Source organism: Carassius carassius, chromosome 21 (genome assembly GCF_963082965.1).
Source record: "Carassius carassius chromosome 21, fCarCar2.1, whole genome shotgun sequence".
Classification (NCBI taxonomy): Eukaryota; Metazoa; Chordata; class Actinopteri; order Cypriniformes; family Cyprinidae; genus Carassius; species Carassius carassius.
The window spans coordinates 26,023,637-26,046,710 of record NC_081775.1 but is presented as its reverse complement, the minus strand read 5'-3'; the positions used below and the strand labels follow the sequence as shown (position 1 = coordinate 26,046,710).

The 23,074-nt window shown below is 35.5% G+C and overlaps 1 protein-coding gene across 8 annotated transcripts in view; it reads right to left on the bottom strand.

Moving 5' to 3' along the window:
- The window catches only part of LOC132098004 (disabled homolog 2-interacting protein-like), an 84,027-nt gene that overhangs the window by 18,530 nt on the left and 42,423 nt on the right, over positions 1–23,074 (bottom strand). For 3 of the 8 annotated variants that reach the window (XM_059504072.1, XM_059504075.1, XM_059504074.1), the window contains 3 exons: positions 2,481–2,637; positions 795–893; positions 4–558 (listed from right to left, as the gene is read on the bottom strand). In XM_059504072.1, coding sequence (XP_059360055.1) covers positions 4–558; positions 795–893; positions 2,481–2,637 — 811 coding nt within the window. Of the gene's footprint in view, positions 1–3; positions 559–794; positions 894–2,480; positions 2,638–6,295; positions 6,447–11,841; positions 12,105–23,074 lie in introns of those variants that run through there. The other 5 variants (XM_059504078.1, XM_059504079.1, XM_059504076.1 and 2 more) reach the window with 5 other exon arrangements.

Genomic DNA, 23,074 nt, shown 5'->3' with positions numbered 1-23,074 from the left:
TACCTTGGCCTTGCCTGTGCTTTGTAAGATATGGACAAGCGCACAAGCCATCTCCTCCTTGTTCTTCACACTTAGTGCTGGCTCCAGCAACGAGCACATCAGCATGTAATTGTTAGTAATATACTCTGCAAACTCCTTGTACAGCTCCATGGGGAGGATGCTCATGCTCTGATATCGGGATTTCATTCGGACCATGGGTCCTGGAGTCTTTCCTTTATTGGGATTCGGCGTGCTCACGGAATACCATTTTTCCACAAACTGCCGCCCGGTGACTGCCGCTATAGGGATACTGACCAGGCCCACGTAGTTATTTTTGTCCTTCTTCTTCTTTTTGTCTGTTTCTTTGTAAAGATGCACGGTGATGCTCTTAACCGAGGGCAGGTTGTTGAACTCAAAGTGTTCGCCCCAGAAAACATTGTCCGTTTTGAGTTTGCAGGTAGTCCGTGCATATAACGTGTCATCCAGACAAAGTTCACAGAAGTATTTTTTCTTTGCCGGCAAGTCCTTGGCTTCGATAATCCAACATTTCAGCATGTTTTCCACCCGACGGGTGTTGTCCTGCGGAATATAAAAAACGAAAACACTGCGTTTTACAGTGTCCTCTGTAAACTGAAGAAAGGAATTAGATAACCTCCTGTGTACTTTAACAAGTTAAGCCGAGTTAATCCAGAGAAGTCGATCAGAAACACTCAATCAATATCTGAGACAGGATATATGAAAAAGTAACATGCTGACTAGCTTAAACCTCATCTCGTCTAGAATTACCCAGGAATCAGATGAATCATCCAGTTTACCTTGTTGGGATGCACAGCACGTCTCAAATTCTCCATCCATTTGTCTCTCTCGGCTGCCGACCGACATGAGAAGCATTTGCTTCCTGTTGAAGTAGTTACCTGCAATTACAGATTACAATTATCAAATTTGCGGATAAGTGCATTAACGGAGCTTAAAAGGACTGAAATGCAGATCAGGAGATGGTGGATGTGAACAGAGAGATTCACTGATCGCTACAGTACTCTATCAATGAAGCGTTTCCCAGGAGTGGAGAGCAATTACATTTGGAGGAAGAATAAAACTCTCAAATAGCCCTATCAGACAGAGCACACTTAGATCTAACGTATTTGCAGGATCACTTGTGATATCAGAGAGTTGAGATACATGCATAGGTCTTTTACAAATGTTCTTTTCATATCCAAAATTTATCCTGAAAAGACCATCTGGTCACAGCAACACAATCCAGGTGACAACAAAAGTACTGGACCACGTTTGAATACAGAAGGGTGAACTTACTAAACAGTTGCTGTGTTTCAGAGCAAAAACAGCTTTAATTTGAAAACCGATCCAGTTTAAGCAGGCATTATCTACACTTATGTAGCGCTGCTTCTTCTTTGTATTTAAATTATACTTGAAATAAATATTTAAATTAAGCAATTCGAAAAATTAAATTAGAATTTAAACTATATTTTAAATAATTAATTGTGAAATATGATAAAAAAATTCAATCAATTTAAATTATGTTATGGATTATATTTAAACTGAAATAAATATTTAAAATAAGTAACGTAACAAATATTAAACAATAATAAATAATTGTAAAACTTTAACATTTAAATATTATTTGAAATATAGATATAGACATAGACAGAGTATCCCTTTAAGATCTGCATGCTGATGCCTGATTTAAGTATCCTACTATTTAACTGAGATTAATTCAAAAACCCTTTGCTAAACTCACTGTTTTAGTGCAAACAAAGATATAGCTCTAAATAAATTACATTATTATATTTTTAAATTCAAAAACATTCCTCTGTAAGCTATTTTAATGTAGAGTAGTTAACTAAATGAAATCTAAAACAGCAGTATGACTGTAGTTTAACAACTTCAAATTATGCTTAGCTTGCTGCTTGGCAAGCTAAAGTTTCAAAGTAGCATTCCAGCACTGCTCTTAATGGTGTTTTTGTGCTTTTTGGAGTATGACAGTCCTTTAAAATCCCTTATTTTGTGTTCCACAGAAGTAAGAAAGGTTTAGAAGTACAGTACACTATAAATAAAATTATATGTATATATATTTGTATATTGAAATGCAGTTTCTTTAAAGGAATAGTTATTATATATATTCTTTTTTAGATGAATAACATTTTCTTTGAAGAAACCTTCATGCCGATGCCTGATCACGGTTTACTTTGTCTGCACCCTCTGACCTTGTAATTATATAAGCATCTGTTTTAAGTGAGCCTTCTCTGCAGCACACGTGTAAATCATCCAGTAACATGACCCGTGGCCCCTCAATGACTTAACTGAAGAACGGCTAGATAACGCTGCTATTTTCTGCAAACTATTTGATCTTGGCTAATGGCCTTGATGAAGTTTTAATGGGCCTTTGCTGCATGCTATTTTGAGAATTGTCGGACATTAAAAGTCCTTTTGGCAATTAATTCAGAGCTGTGACTTCAACAGGGCACTGAGGTCAGCCGACTCACCTCAAAGCAGAAATCCTGTCCCAGGATGCTGCTGTGCACAGGTTTGATGAGCACTTCCTCCTCCATACTGAGATCTAGAGCTTCTACTGCACTGCTGGGGCTGAGCAACGACTCGTGAGACCGCGATTCCTTCAGCCTCGGCATCAGATGGGATCTACTGGAGCGAAACAGGAAGAGAGGAACACATGCATCAGAGTCAAACAGGCATTTGTAGTTGATTAGAAGTGAGATGCGATGCGAATCGGCACTATCAGAATATGCTGGCGTGCTGCTGTGAGCACAGCACGAGCTGCTGATTTCTCACCGCCTGACTAGTCAGCAGTTCCGCTGCAATGCATACATAAGCCGAAGCTTCCAGGCACCGTCATGACATATCTGACGAAGATCAGAGGGGCGGTGGTCTGGGAAACTATGAGACTGTGAGGCATTTCCACAAAGTTGCAATGAGGCATCAAAAAGCAGCTTTGCCTGATTGGAAGTGAGGTGTGTCTTACATAGAAAGTGGTAAATAAAGTTTGCCCTCCAGGTGGTTGACCTTCAATCGGATGGGACTGTTTGAATGAGGCCGCCGAGGGCATGTTGAGATGACTAGTACGGTCACAAAAATGAAAAGGAAGTAACACTCATACACACACACACAAAGTAAAAGGTGAGAAGGAAGTATTTGCAGGAAGTGTGACTTGTCTTCTCCATGTTCCTTTAGAAAAGAAAATGCTGCTCATTTCTTAATTGCTCCTCCTAGACAATGATGTGATTAAGAAAGAGCAAATGGAGCAAATGAAGTGTGCTTTTAGAATTTCCTGAGAAAAAAATCTCTCTTCTCTGAAGCTTTAGATATCTCAACAATGTCTTAAACTGTGCTCTAAATTGCTCAGATGTCAAAATGTGCCATCAAATGTTCATTTCGACATGAACTTCAATATACCACTTTAAAATCTTTAAAAAAACGAACTCATCTGAGCGCTCCTTTTAACGTTAATTTTGTAGCTTACAATATCTCATTATTGTCTACATTTATTTCTCCCAAAGAAATATTAGGACACATCTGAGACAAAACTATGAAACATAACTGAGGTATGAAAAAATATATATATTCTTGGTATATAATAAAATACAAAATAGAAAAAAAAATACTAAAAACTAAAATGATTTTGAATGCCGCAAAGAAACTTTTTTTAATGAACAGTATGAAAAATTGATATTCATTCTGAGATTTACGACTGCACTTAATGTTCTTAAATTATTCAAATGAGCAATAAATGATGGCCAAAGTAATCTAAATATAAAAATAAGGATAAAGAGCAGGAAATGTTTTAAATTACATATGAATATTCATTGATATTATGCCAAATAAATAAACAATGCAGACTGATAACTGATATAGTATTAATATATTTTGTATCTACTAATTTAGGACCAGGTTTGCTCTTTCCTGCACTCTTGAGAAGTGCAGGGCCTTTAGATCTGTTATTGCGACACCCTCATGCTGTACGTCACTGAAGTTATAGCATCCACAAATCTCATCCTGCCAGTCCTGCAAATTACTAAACAGTGCAACCTAGAAAGGAGAAAAAAAATGTGCAACCAAATTGATTTTCATATGAGCCCTTAGATACTGAGTTGAGGTAACAGATGATGGAATTACACAGGCACACTACTGCTAACAGAAATTAAAGCTGGCAGATCAAATTATGAGTTATGAAATTGTGTAACACAAAAACTCCCTTGGCAAGTCAAGAAAGTTACAGGGCCATTTCGCTATCCTGGTCCATGACAGTCAGAGTAGGATTTAAAAGAAGACAAGAAATACAGATATTTTTCTGAAATTCCAATAGTTTCATAAGAATGCACAGGGCATAAGTCAAAGGGTATAAAAACTATTCTCAGTCAAATCCCACAGGACGATGACCATATTACTCTCCTGAGGTCCTGCATACCACAGTTTATCTGTTCATTTTTCCTGACATGTAATAGATCAAATCAGTGCTTCTCAGGTCCTGAGTGTGTTTAAACGATTGACGAATGACACACTGCAGACTGCAGGCTGATAATAAAACTCATGTAACGTCCCTCTAGTGACTCTGCCAGTGGTGTCAGGGAATCCACACATGACCTGAGGCGAACATATTTTTGCTCCAAACATCGACCAAAAAACTTGCTTTATGCATTTAGAGAGTTACCGATAAGGGCAACAGGAATGGAAAAATACGTGCTTCATAACAGAAAATGATAAAGATGGTTTATAATATTTTAATACTAAATTCTATGAATTACATAACTAAAGTTAGTTAGACATATCTATATTTCTATAATTGTATATACAAGTATTATTATTTTTTATTACACACACACACACACATACGCACTCAAATATATATATATATATATCAATTTTAACACAATTTTCTTTAATTCTTTAAAATATCTTCTTTTGTGTTCAGCACAAGAAAGTAATTAATACAGGTTTGAGACAAGAGTGTGTGTAAATAATGGCAGATTTTTTTTTGGGTGAACTATACCTTTAATGATAAGCAGCAGAAAGTTCAGTACTATTACTCTACTGTCCCTTTAAGACTTACACGCATCTAATATACAGATACTTATCTGTTTTTCTCTCAACTGTTTACTTTCACTTTAGACATAACCAACTGTGATATACATGCAAACCTTGTGTGTTTTTGACAGTATTAGCACAATCCAACACAAAAGATAGCGTATTCCAGTAATCAGGCGCTGTTTGACAGGCCATTTTTAGTGTGTGCATGCATGTCAGAACAGCACATTAATAATATATTTCACTGGCAAAGCTTTAAAGCACATGCAAATATTGAACTTTCGTGATTGCGAAGTGCAGTGTCCTGTGAGTTTTACTCTACCGCTGAGTTACCATTACAAGTGAATGTATGGCACATTGTTCTTGTGATATTTGTTCAAAAGCAGATTGTGGAGACATTTTAATCTTACACAATCAAAAATCATGATATCGCACCCCCCTTCATCAGTGCATGCACTTGTGTTAACCGCCAAGCCACATCTCTGAACAAAAAGGGAGAAATATTATCCAAATATTCTTTCTGGAAAAGTAAGCACTTAAAATCATCTATTAGTAGACAAAACACGGCATTCGTAGCATTAAATATTGCTAAGGTCAAATAGACATCTGCATGGGTACAAACTTGCTCTATTTGTGCATGCATGGGCTCCTCTGATCAGAGAAGGCTGTTGATGACTCATGGGAAATGTGAGCCCATGGAGCTGAGATTTACACATATCGTATTTGGAAATAGAAACTTCTACAGTATATTAAAAAACATGTTTTTTGCATCTTGGTTTTTTTTGTACTTATTTTAAGAAAATAATGACTTTGCATACATTACATATAAAATTTAAACAGAAATTCTGAAAAAAAAATCATAATAATAAAACAAAGAAACATGATTTATATATAAATATATAATGCTAAACAGAACCTCACTTTTGGATCCTGTTAAAGTGGAACTGTTTTTAGTAATGCTGCACGTAGTAAATTTTTATATTAAAATGCTTTATTAATCTTTTTAATCACATCACGTTCAAAAACTACAATAACCGCTTAGGTATTCAGACATCAAAGCTCTGTTATGAAAAAAAAAAGAAAACATTTCCGCACGGCATGAATTGAAACAACAAACTCCATTACAGGTTACAGAAAAACAGTCAAACATCCAGCTAATCTGTTAATCCCATCAAACCCAGTGTCAATAACAAGACTTTTCACTAGAACCACAGCCATCAAGATGAGAAAAACAGGAAGAAGCTACATTTCCCAAACTTACTTTTTACTATTCTGATTCAGCATGGTCCCAGTGCAAAACAAAACAAGTCCTGAGTCTAAAAGAGAAGTGAGCCAGTGTAGCAATTATCCTTGATTTTCCTGCGAGATATCAGCTTGGAAACCGTGTTCACTGCACAGCGCTCTGCCTAAAACATTTAGAGCGAGGGAGTGCCTTACTCTCCAAGCACCCTAGGGAAAAATCTGTTGCATCTTGAACACACCCAAATCCATTTTCAAGGATTTCTATTTAAAAAAAAAAAAATGCTGCTCTTGCTATCAGAGCAGGGCTTTACAGATCATTGCTGCAGTTCTTGTTGGGTTTACATGGAATGGTACGCTTTAAAAAGATGAATCAACTAAAAAACAAATTTTTTTTAGGTTTAAGGTTATATAACTGTAAGAAATCAGCAGTTAAAAGTCTGTGTATCATTGCACTACAAAGCATAAAAAAATTATGGTAACACTAAATAGCCAATTATTAAAAAAGCACTTCTACATTACGGCAAGCAAAACGGTTTCTCTTTAAGTAAGTCTTCATGAGCTAATAATAAGCGAGGAAGAATAGACAGCAGCAGATTGTGGACTCCGCAGACCTCGTATGCTGTAATTAAATTCATGTTGTGGAGTGCAGCCTGCCGTCTGGTCTAAGTTTGTGTCCTATATCTGTGGTTGACTGTGTACGGTGTACTCCGCCTCCATTGGTTCCCACACTCCTCGACAGGAAGCAGTCCTCCCTCGAGATCTCTGCTCCAAATAGGAAATGACTGCCAAGGAAACCAGCAATACAAGCAAGGTTTTTAAAGAGAATGACAATGGCTCAGTGAACCTGGCATACGGTGCTGTTTAATGGAAATTCAAACTCGGCCTGTAGTGCAACTGGGAAATACATACAGAACAACTACAGCAATGTTTTTCAAGAGTGTAAAGTACTTGAGTAACTCTTCTGCATTTTTTAAAGAAATTATTCCTTTTATTGATGCACCCTCTTGCAAGGACAGTAAAGTGACAGATATTGCTAAAAGTTGTATTTTAAAAAATGCTGTTCAATTGAACTTAGGGCTGCACGATTAATCGCATGTGATTGTCATGCGTGTCTCGTAAGGAAATTATTGCAAACCTTGTGTGTTTTTGACAGTATTAGCACAATCCAACACAAAAGATAGCGTATTCCAGTAATCAGGCGCTGTTTGACAGGCTTTTTTTTTGAGTGTGCACTAGGGGTGACCCCAAATAGTCGATGATTCGATGCTTCGATCCGAGGAGCCTGATTCGACTACCAATGTCACAGTCAAATATTCGCAGGCTGTTATGATTATGCCATTCTGACTATATATGAGCGCTCAAATGTCTGATTTCACATAGAACTTAAGGTTTTCTCCCAATAAGTTAATATGCAGCCTATTATGATAAAGCCATGAATAAGAATCTGAAAAGAAAGAAGCTTCAAATTAATATTTTAAAGTGCGTGAATAAATCCAACCACCCCTATAGATTTATGTTTCACTTTCCATAATCTGTGAGCGACAGAGGAGCATCTTGGCGGCAGGGATTTAAAACTTTACCAAGACTCAAATTGACACAGGCAGAGAATGGATTTTTTCTAACAGGTAGGGTACAAGGGATTTCAAAACATTTCAGCCTGTGTATATATATCGTGAATATATTATTTACCTCATATAAGATGCATTTGGTTTTGAGTCAAGCGCTTCATTGTAGTTCTACGGAGATATCTCTTCAGCGCACAGCGCTAGCAGGTCAAACTACAAAGCAGAATATCAATAACTATGACTGGACTGTCACACCCATACCATTATAATGAGAACACCATTATAATAAAACGCTGTGAATGTTTGGAGTTTAGCTGCCATGTTTCTGCACATTGTTTTGTGAAGAACACGTCCACAAAAGGAGTTCATTCAGAGCCGCGCAGACACCTTCATTTGCATTAAGGGTTCTTTTTGCAGATACTGTACCATATAGTCCTAATATTAACGTTATGTTGTATAAATAACGAATCGTACTCTACATGAAATTATGAGTTTAACCCCAATGATTAAAAACTTACTATCAAATGCTCACTCTACTGGTCATCTTCAGCACATGCAGCTCAAAACAGAAATGCAGAAAATTAATAACTACTGTCATATAGGCTAACGTTATAATGCGAGCACTATTGTAAAAATTGTGAATAGTTAGGGTTTTGCTGACGTTTAGTGTTAAAGGTCCCGTTCTTCGTGATCCCATGTTTTAAACTTTAGTTAGTGTGTAATGTTGTTGTTAGAGTATAAATAATATCTGTAAAATTCTAAAGCTCAAAGTTCAATGCCAAGCGAGATATTTTATTTAACAGAATTCGCCTACATCGAACGACCAGTTTGGACTACATCCCTCTAGTTCCTGCAGTAATGATGTCACTAAAACAGTTTTTTGACTAACCTCCTCCCACAGGAATACACAAACAGGGGGCGTGGTCTTGTTGCGCTCCGACGGAGAAGAGGAAGAGCTGCGTTTGTGTTTGTCGCCATGTCGTCGAAACGCTGTTATTTTCATCTCAGAGTCCAATCACCTTTGTTTGGGCTTCCCAGGGACTCTGTACTTGGAGATTAATGGTTACAATTTATGTTTAACTCGGTTCCTGAAAATTATAATCCACATGTAAAAATATGTGCAGCACATTTTGCTGAGGACAGCTTCCTCAATCTCAATCAGTTTAATGCCGGATTCGCACAAAGATTATTCTTGAAAGATGGAGCCATTCCCTCTTTGTCTGGAGAACGCGTTGTTTATGGACCACAACCGGTAAGTGTATTTTATTATTTAAGTTGGTGCGTTTAACAGTTTCTGTAACTTATTACTCAAAGGGCAACGCTGTTTAGTTAACTAGATGTTAGTGCTGTGCAAAAAAATCGAATGCGATTTTCATGCGCATCTCGTCAGTAAAAACGCTCCTGTGATTATAAGTACATCTCCAGCACATGCTCCTGCCCACTTGCTTCTCAAAACTACTCCAAAACTAGCCCAATCGCGTTTCCAGGAGGCTGCTGCTTCCAAGCTGCTGTCGAATCACAACACAGGAACCGCTGGCCCAATCAGAACTCGTTACGTATTTCTGAAGGAGGGACTTTTTAGAACAAGGAAGGCATCAGCCCGTTTTTATGACAGTGAAAACAGCGGTATACAGATAGGTGAATTGTGTGAAAAATACTGTGTTTTTTTACACGCGAAACATGACCACATATTATATTGCACACTGTAAACACAATCAAAGCTTCAAAAAAGCACGAAAAACGGGACCTTTAACTATCTTTTAAATCAAAACATCAAAACATTATTTACCCCATTTGTATCTGCGAGGCATTTGTAACACATTTTCCCTGTGTGTTAACATCAGGAATTATGACAGACGAATGTCTGACTTGACTCAATGTATTTTGCCCCGCCCCCAAACATGTAATTCGACTATCAGTCGAATATCAGCAAAATTCGAAAATTCCGAATCGACTATGAATATCCTTAGTCGGGGACACCTCTAGTGTGCACGCATGTCATAGCACACAAATTATATATTTCACCGGCAAAGCTTTAAAGCACATGCAAATAATTAACTTTTGTGATTGCAAAGTGCAGTGTGCCGTGAGTGTAACTACCGCTGAGTTACAATTAAAGTGAATGTATGGCATGTTGTTCTTGTGATATTTGTTCAAAAGCAGATTGTGGAGACATTTTAATCTTCCACAATCAAATATCATGATATCGGACACCCCTAAATCAGTGCATGCACTTGTGTTAACCGCCAAGCCACATCTCTGAACAGAAAGGCAGAAATATTATCCAAATATTCTTTCTGGAAAAGTAAGCACTTAAAATCATCTATTAGTAGATAAAACATGGCAAATCGGCATATTAGAATGATTTCTGAAGGATCCTTCAGAAATCATTCTAATATGCCGATGAATTGCTACTAAAAATTCAGCTTGTTCATAGGAATACATTTTATTTTAAAATATATCATATCAGATTTTTTTTTTTACTGTAATTATATTTCACAATATAACTGTTTTTATTGTATTTTGATCAAATAAAAATATTTTTTTTTCATCAAATAAATATTTTACTTTAAAAATATTTTTGTTCAATTTTATTATCTTAAATTTTGAACAGGATATTGTACACGCAAATGTAAAATTGACCATTTTAATTGATGTTTTTTTTTTTTTTAAATGAGTGTCCATTAACAATTAATCATATTGTATGTAGAAGAAAAAGAGAACAAAAAGGTCAAAAACGTAAAACTAGTGAAATTTAAGCACACTACCAATACTTCTTATTTATTTTTTTGATACGTTTGCAAGTATTCGCAGTGTGCAGGATTTTCTTTTGTTAATTTACTAAATGAGTGTCAACCAATTAAATTAAAAATTAAATTAAATTTATTATATACTCTACATGTCTCATACGATTAACAATTATATGTTATGTGTCCAGCAACATTATGATGAACAAGAACACATTATGACGTGAATTAATTCATTTTGTTTGCCAATATACATTTAATCACGGCAATAACAAAAACCAAAGTACTCATAATTTATAATAAATACTACACATATTCATAACATAATCTCAGTCTTCACCATGGAGCGTCTCAAGCTTTGCTAAATAACACACTCTTGTAATTACACACCTACAAATGTACTAAATCAAATATACAACCTATAAAACACTATCAAAAACAAAGGTTCTTTAATGACATCTATGGTTCCATAAAAAACCTTTAACATCCATAGAACCATTAGATTCCCCCAAATCTTCTTAAGAGTAGAAAAAAGTTCTTTAGATTTTAAAATGATCCTCACATTAAGAAAAAAAAAGTAATTCAGGAATTGTTCACTAAAACGTTCTTCGGAAAATCAAAACTGTGAAAACCTTTATTTTTAAGAATGAATAATAAATGTCAAAAATCTTCATATTCTCATAGCATCTCTTCAAACATGGATTATCAGATCCGCCCATTCCACATAGAGAATGTCGGGATGTCAAACAGCACATCCCAGTAACAGGGTGGAATAATGGATATCATAATATCAATTCACAAACTGACAGTGCCATTAAATGAAACAATGTTACCAAAAGCAGTCATGAAGACCTCTTGCCTCCACCTGACACGGTGTATATTCCTCACCCAGCGTGCGTTTTTGTACATCAGCTCCCACACAAAGGACAGAATGGGGAAGCTGCGTGGAGTTAAAAGCCCTGATCCGTTCATAGGGACTGAACACCTCAATTCCCGGCTACAATCCCTGCTGACCGCAGCAGCGCTCTGTTTACCATCGATTAATGCCCTGATAATGCCCACAAAGGCTGGGAGAGCGCTGTGACTCGTCCCTCATCTCTCTCTCGCCCGCTTTCATTCTTTCTGCATGGTAGCTCTGTAACGAGATGCCATTCAAGCACAATGCAGCGCTCCTGTAATGCACTCCATCCGCTAAGATCTGGATCTACAGCACGCCTGTCATAACCACAGGGATTCTGGGACCAAATACTCACCAGGCATGCTGTCAGGATCCCCGGTCCCCTGGTGATGAAGACGAGGATGACGAAGGCTGCTCACAGCTCCATTTTGCTACCTCTGCTGCGGCTCAGAGCCGCTGGGAACAGCGGACACACACAGCCCCGCTCGCAGCGGCTCTCACACACACACACACACAACCGCACGGCCCCGCCTCTCTCTCCTCTCTCGTCTCACTCCGGCCTCCTTGTTTTAACTGTCACACTCTCACAGAGGAGCTGCTGTAAACCCCCCACTCATATTTAAAGTGGGCCACAGGCCGTGGGCTGCGCCGATCCCTCTCTCTCTCTCTCTGTTCTCTCTCTCTCTCTGTTCTCTCTCTCTCTCTCTCTCATTGTGTTGGCTGGACTGCTGCTGTGTGCAACGGAAGCAGGCTGAACAGTGTGAGCTGGCCCTGCCCCCTTCCCTCTGTGAGCATGTGTGTGTGTGTGTGGCCTTTGTCCTGTGGCTTTTGTGATATACTGGCCTCTTCCCTGCACAGGGAAAATCTACATCCAAAAGTAAAGACAATATCTCCCAGCATGCATGTTTGCTGGCTGTAAATGGCTGTTTGGAAGCGTGGGTGGGTGTATGTATGCCTATTTAACCTTGACCTGAGTAGTGCATACTTAAAAACAATTACAGCATGCTTGGTTATTATACTATTGCTCATACGTAGGGTTAGAGCACTGTTTTTTGGTCCACAAGCCATTTTAAAACTGTGGTGACCTCACACCAACATCTAACATCTAGAAAAAGAATTGGATATCATAGACAAATTATGCACTTTTTATTACTTATTATATTATTATACAATATTATTATATTGACATATTTCATGATTTAGTCCATTTCATTATAACCAACTCTGTCTTGCTCATGCACCATGAACTCTGTGTTTTAAGATGTGCCATGTTACAAAATGCCTTTGGAGGCAAGACCCCCCAAATGAATAAGGTAGAAGAGAAAAGAAAAAAAGTATATATATATATATTCTTCAGTTGTTTAATTACATTAGGAATTGCAAGATGATGTGTTTAAATATGCATGAGGTATTATTTAATTAAATATGCATTCATTTGCAAATGTTTCCATAACATAACAAATCTGAACAAAATATTCTTGATTTTAGTCAAAGATTATAAGAGAGGAATTTGGAGGAAAAATCTTTTTGTCTTTTTTGTGCCCTGACATGTATTGTAAATGGAATCTACAGGCAAACGTGACCTTGGACCATAAAACCAATCATGAGGGTAAGTTTTTTATGCAAGTGAGCTGAATAAATAAGCTTTCCATTGATGTATGATTTGTTAGGATCGGACAATATTTGGACGAGATATGATTATTTGAAACCTGGAATCTGAGGATACAAAAACACTTTTAAAGTTTTAAAGTTGTCCAAATGAAGTTCTTAGCATTGCATATTACTAATCAAAAATTAAGTTTTGATATATTTATGGTAATTTACTAAATATCTGTTTACCTTTACTTAATATCCTAATGATTTTTAGCATAAAATAAAAATCTATGATTTTGACCCATGCAATGAAAAGTATTTTTTTGGCTATAGCTACAAATATACCTCTGAGATTTATGACTGGTTTTGTGGTCCAGGGTCACAAATAGATAAAGTGTAACAAACACTCAAATTTATTTGAGATGTTTTTTCCTTCCACTAGTCTGAAACAACACATTAAGCAAAGGCAATAAGCTCAATCTAAAAACTGACCAGAAGTTGAAGTGTTTGGTCTTGGCAGAATAGTGCACTGCAATCACTACAGCAAGCGCTAGTCAAGTATTTGAATGCTAAGTGGCAGCTCATTGGCTGCTGTTGTGAAAAGAAACCAATCGGTTGCGTCATGTGAGTAATGATGTGTGATTAGAAAAGGTCAGGTTATATAAAAAAATATATAACTAGCTTCTTTTTTAATGTTTTGCTAAAAACATGCAATAACTTGAAATTATTAATTGAACTTGTTGTGAACGTGCTGGTTTTAATAACCATAAAATAATCATTTATGAGATAATTTCATTTCAACTCACACAAATGTTGTATTACATAAGAAAATGTAGTTTAAGCCATAATATGATGAACATCAAGAGGAGGAAGAGACCCCGGCCTACAGCACATTAAAACTTTTAAAACAATTAGTATGTTGAGTTACAACGGCTAATTGATTTTAGAAATTACTGGTCTAGATAAATAAGAAAAAGAACATTTATTAGCGATACACATCTAGTAGAGTGTGTGTGTATAAGCATATGTTAATAATATAATAATTATTAGGCTTTTGGAGCCCACTGTACATTTGTAAAATACATACAGTATGGTATGTACAACTTACATAAAACACAAATCAAATAGGTAAAAACAGTACACTTAACAGTTTACAATATTACATCTCATTTATTGTGTTGTAATTGTGTGCTTTGCATTACATGGCATCTGGCTTTTAACATATTTCCCATGGAGATAAAAAAAAAAAAAAACGTCCTATTTTATCATCATCTGTTGACTCCAGTGTTGAATAGACTGTAACATCTGAATGTCTATTCAGATGTAAAGGTTTGCATCTATTAAACATGTAAATGAATGCATTGTATTATTGCGACGTCAAGGTCTGCTCTTTAGCTGAACATCTCGAGAAAAAAATCCTTTGAGTTGTTCATCAATGTTCTCTCACTAAGCCATTAACAAGCTTCCTGGCTTTTCTGGGTGGAGAAACCAAAGTGGGTTCCATGTCCTTCAGGGCTGAAACAATGAGGTCATGTCTTTGTTACACGCTGAAGACAGAAGTGTGATGTGACAGAGTCCTCGAGAGTGGGCGCTGGGCGCTGGCTATACACACGTTCAGGAATACAATTAATCGGGTGACACAATATCCCAAAGACACGCGCTATAACAGAGGAGTTTCCTATCACCAGCTCGGCTCTCCTCCAAACTCAACCTTTAACATAACGTATCGAATGTGTGCGAGTCACTCGGCAGACAAATTAATGACATATGCTCTCGCCATTCTCCACCATGCACAGCTTTCCCCTACAGCAAGCCTGTGATTCATTTTCCAGTGTCATTCTCTCCGCTTTACGTCTGTGTAGGTGTGTGTGTGAGCAAGCTAAGAGCAATTACTTGTCATCTTGCAGCTTCTCCTAATGGTCTCACATCTGTCTTATGGAGTTGTGGAAGTCTTTTAATATTAATTCGTATTCCTCAGAAAGGATTCCTCATATATAAGCTCCCTGGGGCATTTAAGCAGAATGAGGATTGCAATAACAGGGCCTGACTTCCCGACTGGCCTCTTGAATTGTCAACAGAAAGAAAATAACCATGAATGCAATGATGCAGATGTGGCTTGCTACCTCTCATATCTGTCATGTAGCTGCTCTGCTATCTATCATTATAAATGGTAAAGAAACTCTCAGCAGATTTGCTGAATGTCTGAATGCATGTTATGTAAATAGTAATTGGTAATGACGGTCAAAAACGCACGCTGGAGAAATAAGAGGAGAACAAAAGGAGAAATATGACAAAGCATGACAACGAACATGACAACTACACTATAAAAGTGGTTTGTATAAGCCATGTGCTTTATTCCAAACCTGACATTATGATGTTATGTTTATGTTACTCTGGAGCTCTTTCACTTTTAAATATGCTGCTGCATGATTTTTAAATTGTGATTCTGATAAAAACTGTGATTGCAAATTAAAATTAAAAGCTCCACGTTCGCGGTGCTTGTTTGTAGGAATGCATAACTAGGCCATTTTACTGAGTTCAATATACTATAAAACAGTTACATTTCTTATTTTGTTTAATATTTTTATTTATTATTAATAATAATAATAATAGTTGATTATTATTATTATTAAAATATTACAAAAGAAAATCACTGTAAAATAAATCTATTAAATGTATTATTATATATTAAAATATATTATATTATAGTATAAGAAAAAATAATATTAATTTATGTTACCAGACAACTGTAAATTACAGTACTACTATTGGTTGCCATAATTTTTTTATTTCTTTTTATTAGCTCTTTAAATCTTTTGTTGACAAAATTTGGTATAAAAGGGCTTCTCATAAAAGTTTTTACAGTATTAATTTATGCAGCATTTACTACAAAACGTGCTAATCAAAAACAAAGAACAATACTTGTGTGTAAAACAAAAGCTTTACTCTGAAACAAGCAGTTTTATTTTGATTAATAAAAGCAGACAATCCTTTATTTTGCGATCCACAGAAGAAATCAATCAATATAACTGTTAATTTTTCAAGTTTCCAAACCTTTCCTTTATTAAATCTCAGGCTGTGGTCCCTTTACTCTGTTAGCTCAGTCGGCGACCTCTAACATTCCCCTCAGCACTGTTAACATTCTCCTCCTGTCTTTTCCGGCTCCATTAGCTACAACTACAGACCACTGAAGACGCGCAGAACCATAAAACCGCCCCCCTATTTCCCTTTTCACAATTTGTTGCCTTACAGACTGGAATTATGACGCATCATATTGACCTAGTTTTCCAGTAACTATTCTAACAACCCACCAGGACAACGTAACTGCAAAACGTGTTAATTACGGAGGTGCTGGATGCCATTGTTACAGGTTTAATTCAGTCACGGTTGCCTCGGAGCCTGCTCTCGCAAAGGGTCACACGGCATCCGTCAATTCGAAACGCAGCACTCGCCGTGACAGCTTGAACATGACCTCAAAAGGTACACACACTGATGATGTGCATTCATTAATGTGTATGTTACAAGAGAAAAGCGCAATTGCTTATTGAATTGTACTTAATATTTATCTTTGTTACTATGGCAACTCTAGAGGGTAAGATTAGCTTTTGTACCCAGCGACTGACTGCTTTCATAACTGGTGCAATTTCGCCTGCAATTTCCCTCTATAGACTGAAAGTTGTTGACACAAATTACCTTGTCATTAAATGATGATGATTGCTAAGATGTTTTGAGGGACAACAACACAAAATTGCACATACACTCTACACGGTAGTGTGCATCTCAATAAGACCTTATAATAAACAAAGTGTCACGAATGAAAGCCTAACGCGAAGGGGTATAAGAAACGTTTTAAAATGCAATAGAAAGCCATGACAAAGGAGACAAAAAACCTGTCTGAGGGTCTCAATTAGAGTGAAGTGCACTAAGCCCTGTGAAGAAATGCCAATTTTGTTTGTGTCTACATGTGTGGCCATATAAAAAACCGAAGTGGTGTAGGTAGAATATAAAAACCACTGCATTGGCCACGCAGAACTACTGCTTGAAAGATTACTGCGTATTATAGCAAAGGCTTATCCGATAATTTGATTTGTCATTGATCCTTGAACTCCAGTGAATCTGCCAGACACAGTTACACACTTAGACCCGTTACACACAGCTATTGTAACCGGCTGCAGGTTTGAGTTGTGCTTTATGCTTCTTTTGCGTAAACAGGTCTAAACCTAAAATAACATTAATATTGAATATTTACCTATAATAATGGCCATAAATTATAAAATGGTAACAAAAATTACTTCGTATGAAAAAGGCAATCAAATTTACATCCAAATAGGACTTAATTTACATAGATGTGTAGCTATCGAAGTATTCACCTACAGTTTGAAAGAAAAAAAATATTTATATAATAGTTTGCTTAAATTACTTTAATAGTCTCATAGCAAAATTTGATTAAATATTAATTCGAGAAATAATTCTAAATGGGACTTTTAGCTATGCAGTCCAATTAAATCCAATTAGTAATCAATTTGCACATAAATGTGTTAATATTAAAGTATTCACTTATATTTAAAAAAATATAAAAAAACACACACACATATAAAATGACAATACTGGCAATTTTCTGTAATTTTACAGACATTTTCATTAACTCTAAAATGTTATGAAGTGCAAAATTCAAAATACATGTACAGTAAAACACCTGTAAATAATAAATACAGAATATCTCTTCTTTTAATACAGTACATTGTGCCTTATTTTTAGGGATTTATTTTTTTGTGTTTCCTTGATTATTTTTTTTTTATTTATAGCGAAATTAGATTAAATAAAAAGAATCAGTAAGAGTACAGAAATTCATATTTATAGCTTATGTGCTTAGTTTGAATTCAGTAACCCATTAATATGGGCACCGAAATTAACATGTGCAGCTTACATATGTTGTATAAACCAGCTTTAGTGTAGCGACAACTCTATAACTAGATATTTATATTCAACTGCTCATTTACTCCCCGAATTTCGGTCAAAAAAGTAGAAAATCTACAAACTTGACTGACAATTTCCGGCTCACATGGGTTTGTTTTTGGTCTGCCATACCTTGTGTGTAATATATTCCAGGCAATTATGAAGCATGAGTGATCTGTAAAGTACAGACGTTTGGAAAATTCCAGAAACTGTCGAGCTGTATCTGCAGGACGCTGTCAGGCTGTGAGTGACTGGCCTCATCTAGACCACCGTACAATACACAGAAAAATCAGGTGACAGAAATGACAGCTGCGTTCATGCTGTTCCTCTCTCTGCTATCCTCCTGGATTTGAGTGTGAATTAGAAAGACATCTCATCCTAGAGTCAGGTCATGGTCATTGCAAAAAGCCCCATTACTAGAGCTAAACAGCATTCTCTGCTGTCAAAACGACAGTGCAAAGTTAAGCCATCTTTTAAAATGTAAATTTCAACCCATATATTCAGTTTTATCCACAATTGCACCATCACTCCCTTGCAAACTCTATTTTGTATAAAGCAGTGCAAGAAATAGCACAAATACCACTGAATGTTATCACATTATTCTGCAATTCCTAATTTAATTCACTACTTTTGGTGGCTCAATCCAAAAATTTGCTTTCACTGTTTCTATCTCACAATTTAGACAGTGAACAAATTGCAAGATGCTGGTTGAATGCCTCTGAAATGTGAAAAATATGTTGCATAGGCATTGCATATAAAACTCATTGCTTTAGTTTGCTTTAATTTTCTTTAATCTGATGATGTAACTTCTTTAAAATAATTAAAAGAATATTCCAGCTGCAAACTATTAGCTTAATTTACAGTATCTCTTATATGCTGACATTTTTTTTTAGATCTGTCCCTCAGCTTGTAAAAAAGAATGCATATACAGACAATTAAAGTCTATGGAGCAAGACAGAGTTTAAAAGCAGAAATATTAAGCTCATATTTTTCTTAATGCACCCCTATTAATTCTTATATAGGAAAGTATGTGATTTGAGCTGTAAAGTTTCTAAATTATCTTTTAGTTATGTGCTACTGACAAAGGAACTCAAAGATTGCATTTAACTTTACACACACATCCACTAAATTAAAAAGCCCAAAAATCTCCAACAAAAAGTCTTAGTCTCACATCCAGCTTGTATGTGGTCTGATTCAAAGGAGTCATGGGTAAAACAGACAAAACTTACTGAATGCATTTGATTCCCTTGAAAAAAAAAAAAGAGTCATAAGAGTCATTTGTTTGTGAACCAGACTACACTTAATTTCTGCATGTGTTACATTTGCTAAAAAGAATGACTCATAAGAGTCATTTGTTCGTGTTAGTTCATGAAGTCATCTATACTGTGAAACAGCATGCAAACACACATAATGTGAACCTGGACCACAAAACCAGTCTTAGGTTTGAATTTTTTTGAAGCTGAATAAATAAGCATTCCATTAATGTATGGTTTAATAGGATTGGACAATATTTGGCCGATATACAACTATTTGAAAATCTGGAATCTGAGGGTGCAAAAAAATCCAAATACTGAGAAAATCGCCTTTGAATTTGTCCAACTGAATTCTTAGCAAGCATATTACTTATCAGAAATTAAGTTTTGATATATTTATGGTTGGAAATGTACAAAATATATTATTGGCATCTTAAATGGCATAAAAAAATCTATAATTTTAAACCAATACAATGTTATTTTTCGCCTATTGCTAAAAATATACCCCAGTGACTTAAGACTGGTTTTGTGGTCCAGGGTCACATATTTTAATGTTTGTCCTGGTCTACTGCCAGTGATGATTTAAAATGATTTCCTAAAATGATCAACAGCATGACAGAGATACTGTCAATAGAGCTTAACTTGAATTGACTCCAGGACATTGCTTTAACAATACCTGAGCATTTCTATCTATACTGTGTTGAATTTAGATTCAGAAGTCATTCAGCTGGAAGTTGTTTTATCAAGAAGGTTATTCTGTCCTTTGGCTCAAGCATTACTTCACATCATAACAATGGGATTTAGGGATTCTTCCTTATAAAGATCTCTGGGATAGAGAGGTCACCGTCCTTGTCCGTGAAGATGCCAAACACTGCCCTGCTTACAAGAATTTCATTTCTATACATCATCCACAGGCCCGATCTATAATATACCATGTCCAGCATTCAAAATGAGAGTGAAATGAAGACGAGGGGGGAAATGTTGCCAAAAAAGAGTGCCATTGAACTGCTGGGTCAAAAAGAAAGCTTTATGTAATACTGTATTGATGGTAATGCATTGTTATAAAGGCCTTCGGTATAATAAAAAAAATTCTTTAATATTTATTGATATAAATTAGAAAATAAAACACTAAACACTAAAAATGTAGTTAAGGCACTATAAATGTACTGTTTCCGAAAATTTATTTTAAGATTTGCTAAAGCTGAAAATAGGTCACCAATACTGACCAATACAGTAAAGAAAAAAATCTGTTCTGAACTGTTTCTTTACTGATGATTCGATGAAACTCGCTGATCTCCTATTGAAACAATGTAATAAACTGTTATATGAAATGCAGTACTGGATTCAATAGCACTAAATAAGTAAAACATTTAAAACAGTTAAGAGAAAGAAAATGGAAGCTCAGTTTTGGAGGTGATCATAAAAAAAAACGATGCAGTTGGTAAAACTACCATTAACAAAACATGCTCAGTCCTTAGAAACCGCAAAATATGTAACAGGTTTTATGACCACATAAAAGCTACATGAAGCGCTAAGCATCAATTTCCATAGGATTACCATGATAAATAAGCCGCAAAGCTTGCTCAGTTTGCCATTAAATGCAGACCTTTAGAAATAAAACCGTTGTTTCATGAAAAGATCCATCAATAGCCACTGAAAGTCCTTGGCAAATCATAGAAATGCTCTGAATGTACATGACAGTCATATTCATAGCTGATATTTGAGGTTGCCAGAGGGTCAAAAGCAGAAATATGGTGCAGGTTTAAGTGGGGTAGAGACTGCATAAACGCCTGTCAGACAGATGGAGTACCGTGGGGGAAGACAGGGTGAGATGGAGACAGAACCGGAGGGATAGACGGACTGAAGGAAGCGAGGACGTGCCGCTCTGCCATTGGTGTCTCTTTGAGAGGAATGCAGGTTTGAATTTAATGAGGCTAATCCATTATGGGCAGACCGCCACAGCCCTCACATCACACGTCTTCAAACCAAACCCAACCACCAACCACCATGCCGTACCAGCTCACTGCACCCCTCCCCCATCTCCTGGGACACAACATACTGCGGGACAGTGGTTTCCAGTGTGCCTTTAATCAATATCAGTCAATAGTGACAAGTTGTGCATGTATTATTTAAGAGGTTGCTTTTTCATAAAGCAGTGCACAAGTTCCCTTAAAAAGACGAGCGGCAGACAAGGGAGTGCTGTCACAATTCTCCAAACTAACATTTTAATATTATTCTATTTTTGCATTAAATGTTATAAAAAAAAATAATGAACTAATAACAACTATGAATTATAATTTCTGTAGGTCAAAACAATAATATATATTTTTTTTATATAATAATAGTTTAATATAATAATCTAATAATCTACACTTGACCCTATAACATTAACACTCTATTCTATTTATATTCTGTCTACTTGTTTTCTTTTATTATATATAAAAACTTCACCCTCTCTTAACACTAATATTTCTATTCTATTTCTATACTATCTACTTTTTACTTACTTATTAAAAAGTGACCCCCCCAACACTACACTAGCATTCTATTTCTGTTCTATCTACTTTTTGTTTTATTAAAAAACTTGTCCCTGTAACACCAACAATCTCTATTCTATTTCTGTTCTAGCTACTTGTTTTATTTAAAAAAATTGACCCTTTAACACTAGCATTCTCTATTCTTTTACTATTCAATCTACTTGTTCTATTTTTTCTTTTTTAACTTGACCTTCTAACACTACCATTTTCTATATTATTTCTATTCTATCTACTTGTTTTCTTTCTATTTTAAAAAACTTGACACTTTAACACTAAGATTCTCTATTCTATTTCTATTCAGTCTAGTTGCTTTCTTTTTATTAAAAAAACTTGTATGTAACATTATCATTTTCTATTCTATTTTTATTCTATCTACTTTTCATTCTTTATTTATATATATATATATATATATATATATATATATATATATATATATATATATATATATATATATATATATATATATATATATATATATATATATATATATATATATATATATATATATATATGGAATATATATTAGACTAACCAGAACTTGTCACAACCCTAGCATATTGTTGTTCTTTTGTTAGTTTGATTGCTTCTCATTTGTTTTACCATTAAATTCAGCTGATAAGTGAATTTACTAAAACTAATAACAGGTTATTGAATGGGTTTCATTGTGAACTTATCCCATATTATGCGACAACATGTTTAAAAATAAAAAATAAATTACTGATCAACAACATAAGAAATACACAATATATTTTTTGTAGTCAAGATTTTTAGGTTTATTAATATATATATATATATATATTGTAAAAGACTCTTAGGATACTGCTTATTCGTAGGGGGAGCATCACAATGGGATGTCAGTTAAAACACCTTGAGACAACATCCATTTGCATGTTTATTTCACCAATGCCAGTACATCATTCTTTCCACAGGTGTATCAGACGGATTTCTGAAATCTGTACACAGCCACAACACCATATGAAAGAATCCAGAGCAGTCAACAAGGAGTGAACTGATTGCTGCTCTAAAGCAACCCTTTTTAAAGGCCCTTAATTGGAATCAGAATAGGGTGCAGCTGTCAACAATGGGTGGAGCTACAATTACTATGTCATGGGTTTTTCAACATATATATATATATATATATATATATATATATATATATATATATATATATATATATATATATATATATATATATTTCTCAGAAATATTCACTGGAAAAGAAAGAATGACAGCCAGACCCTATTGGAAC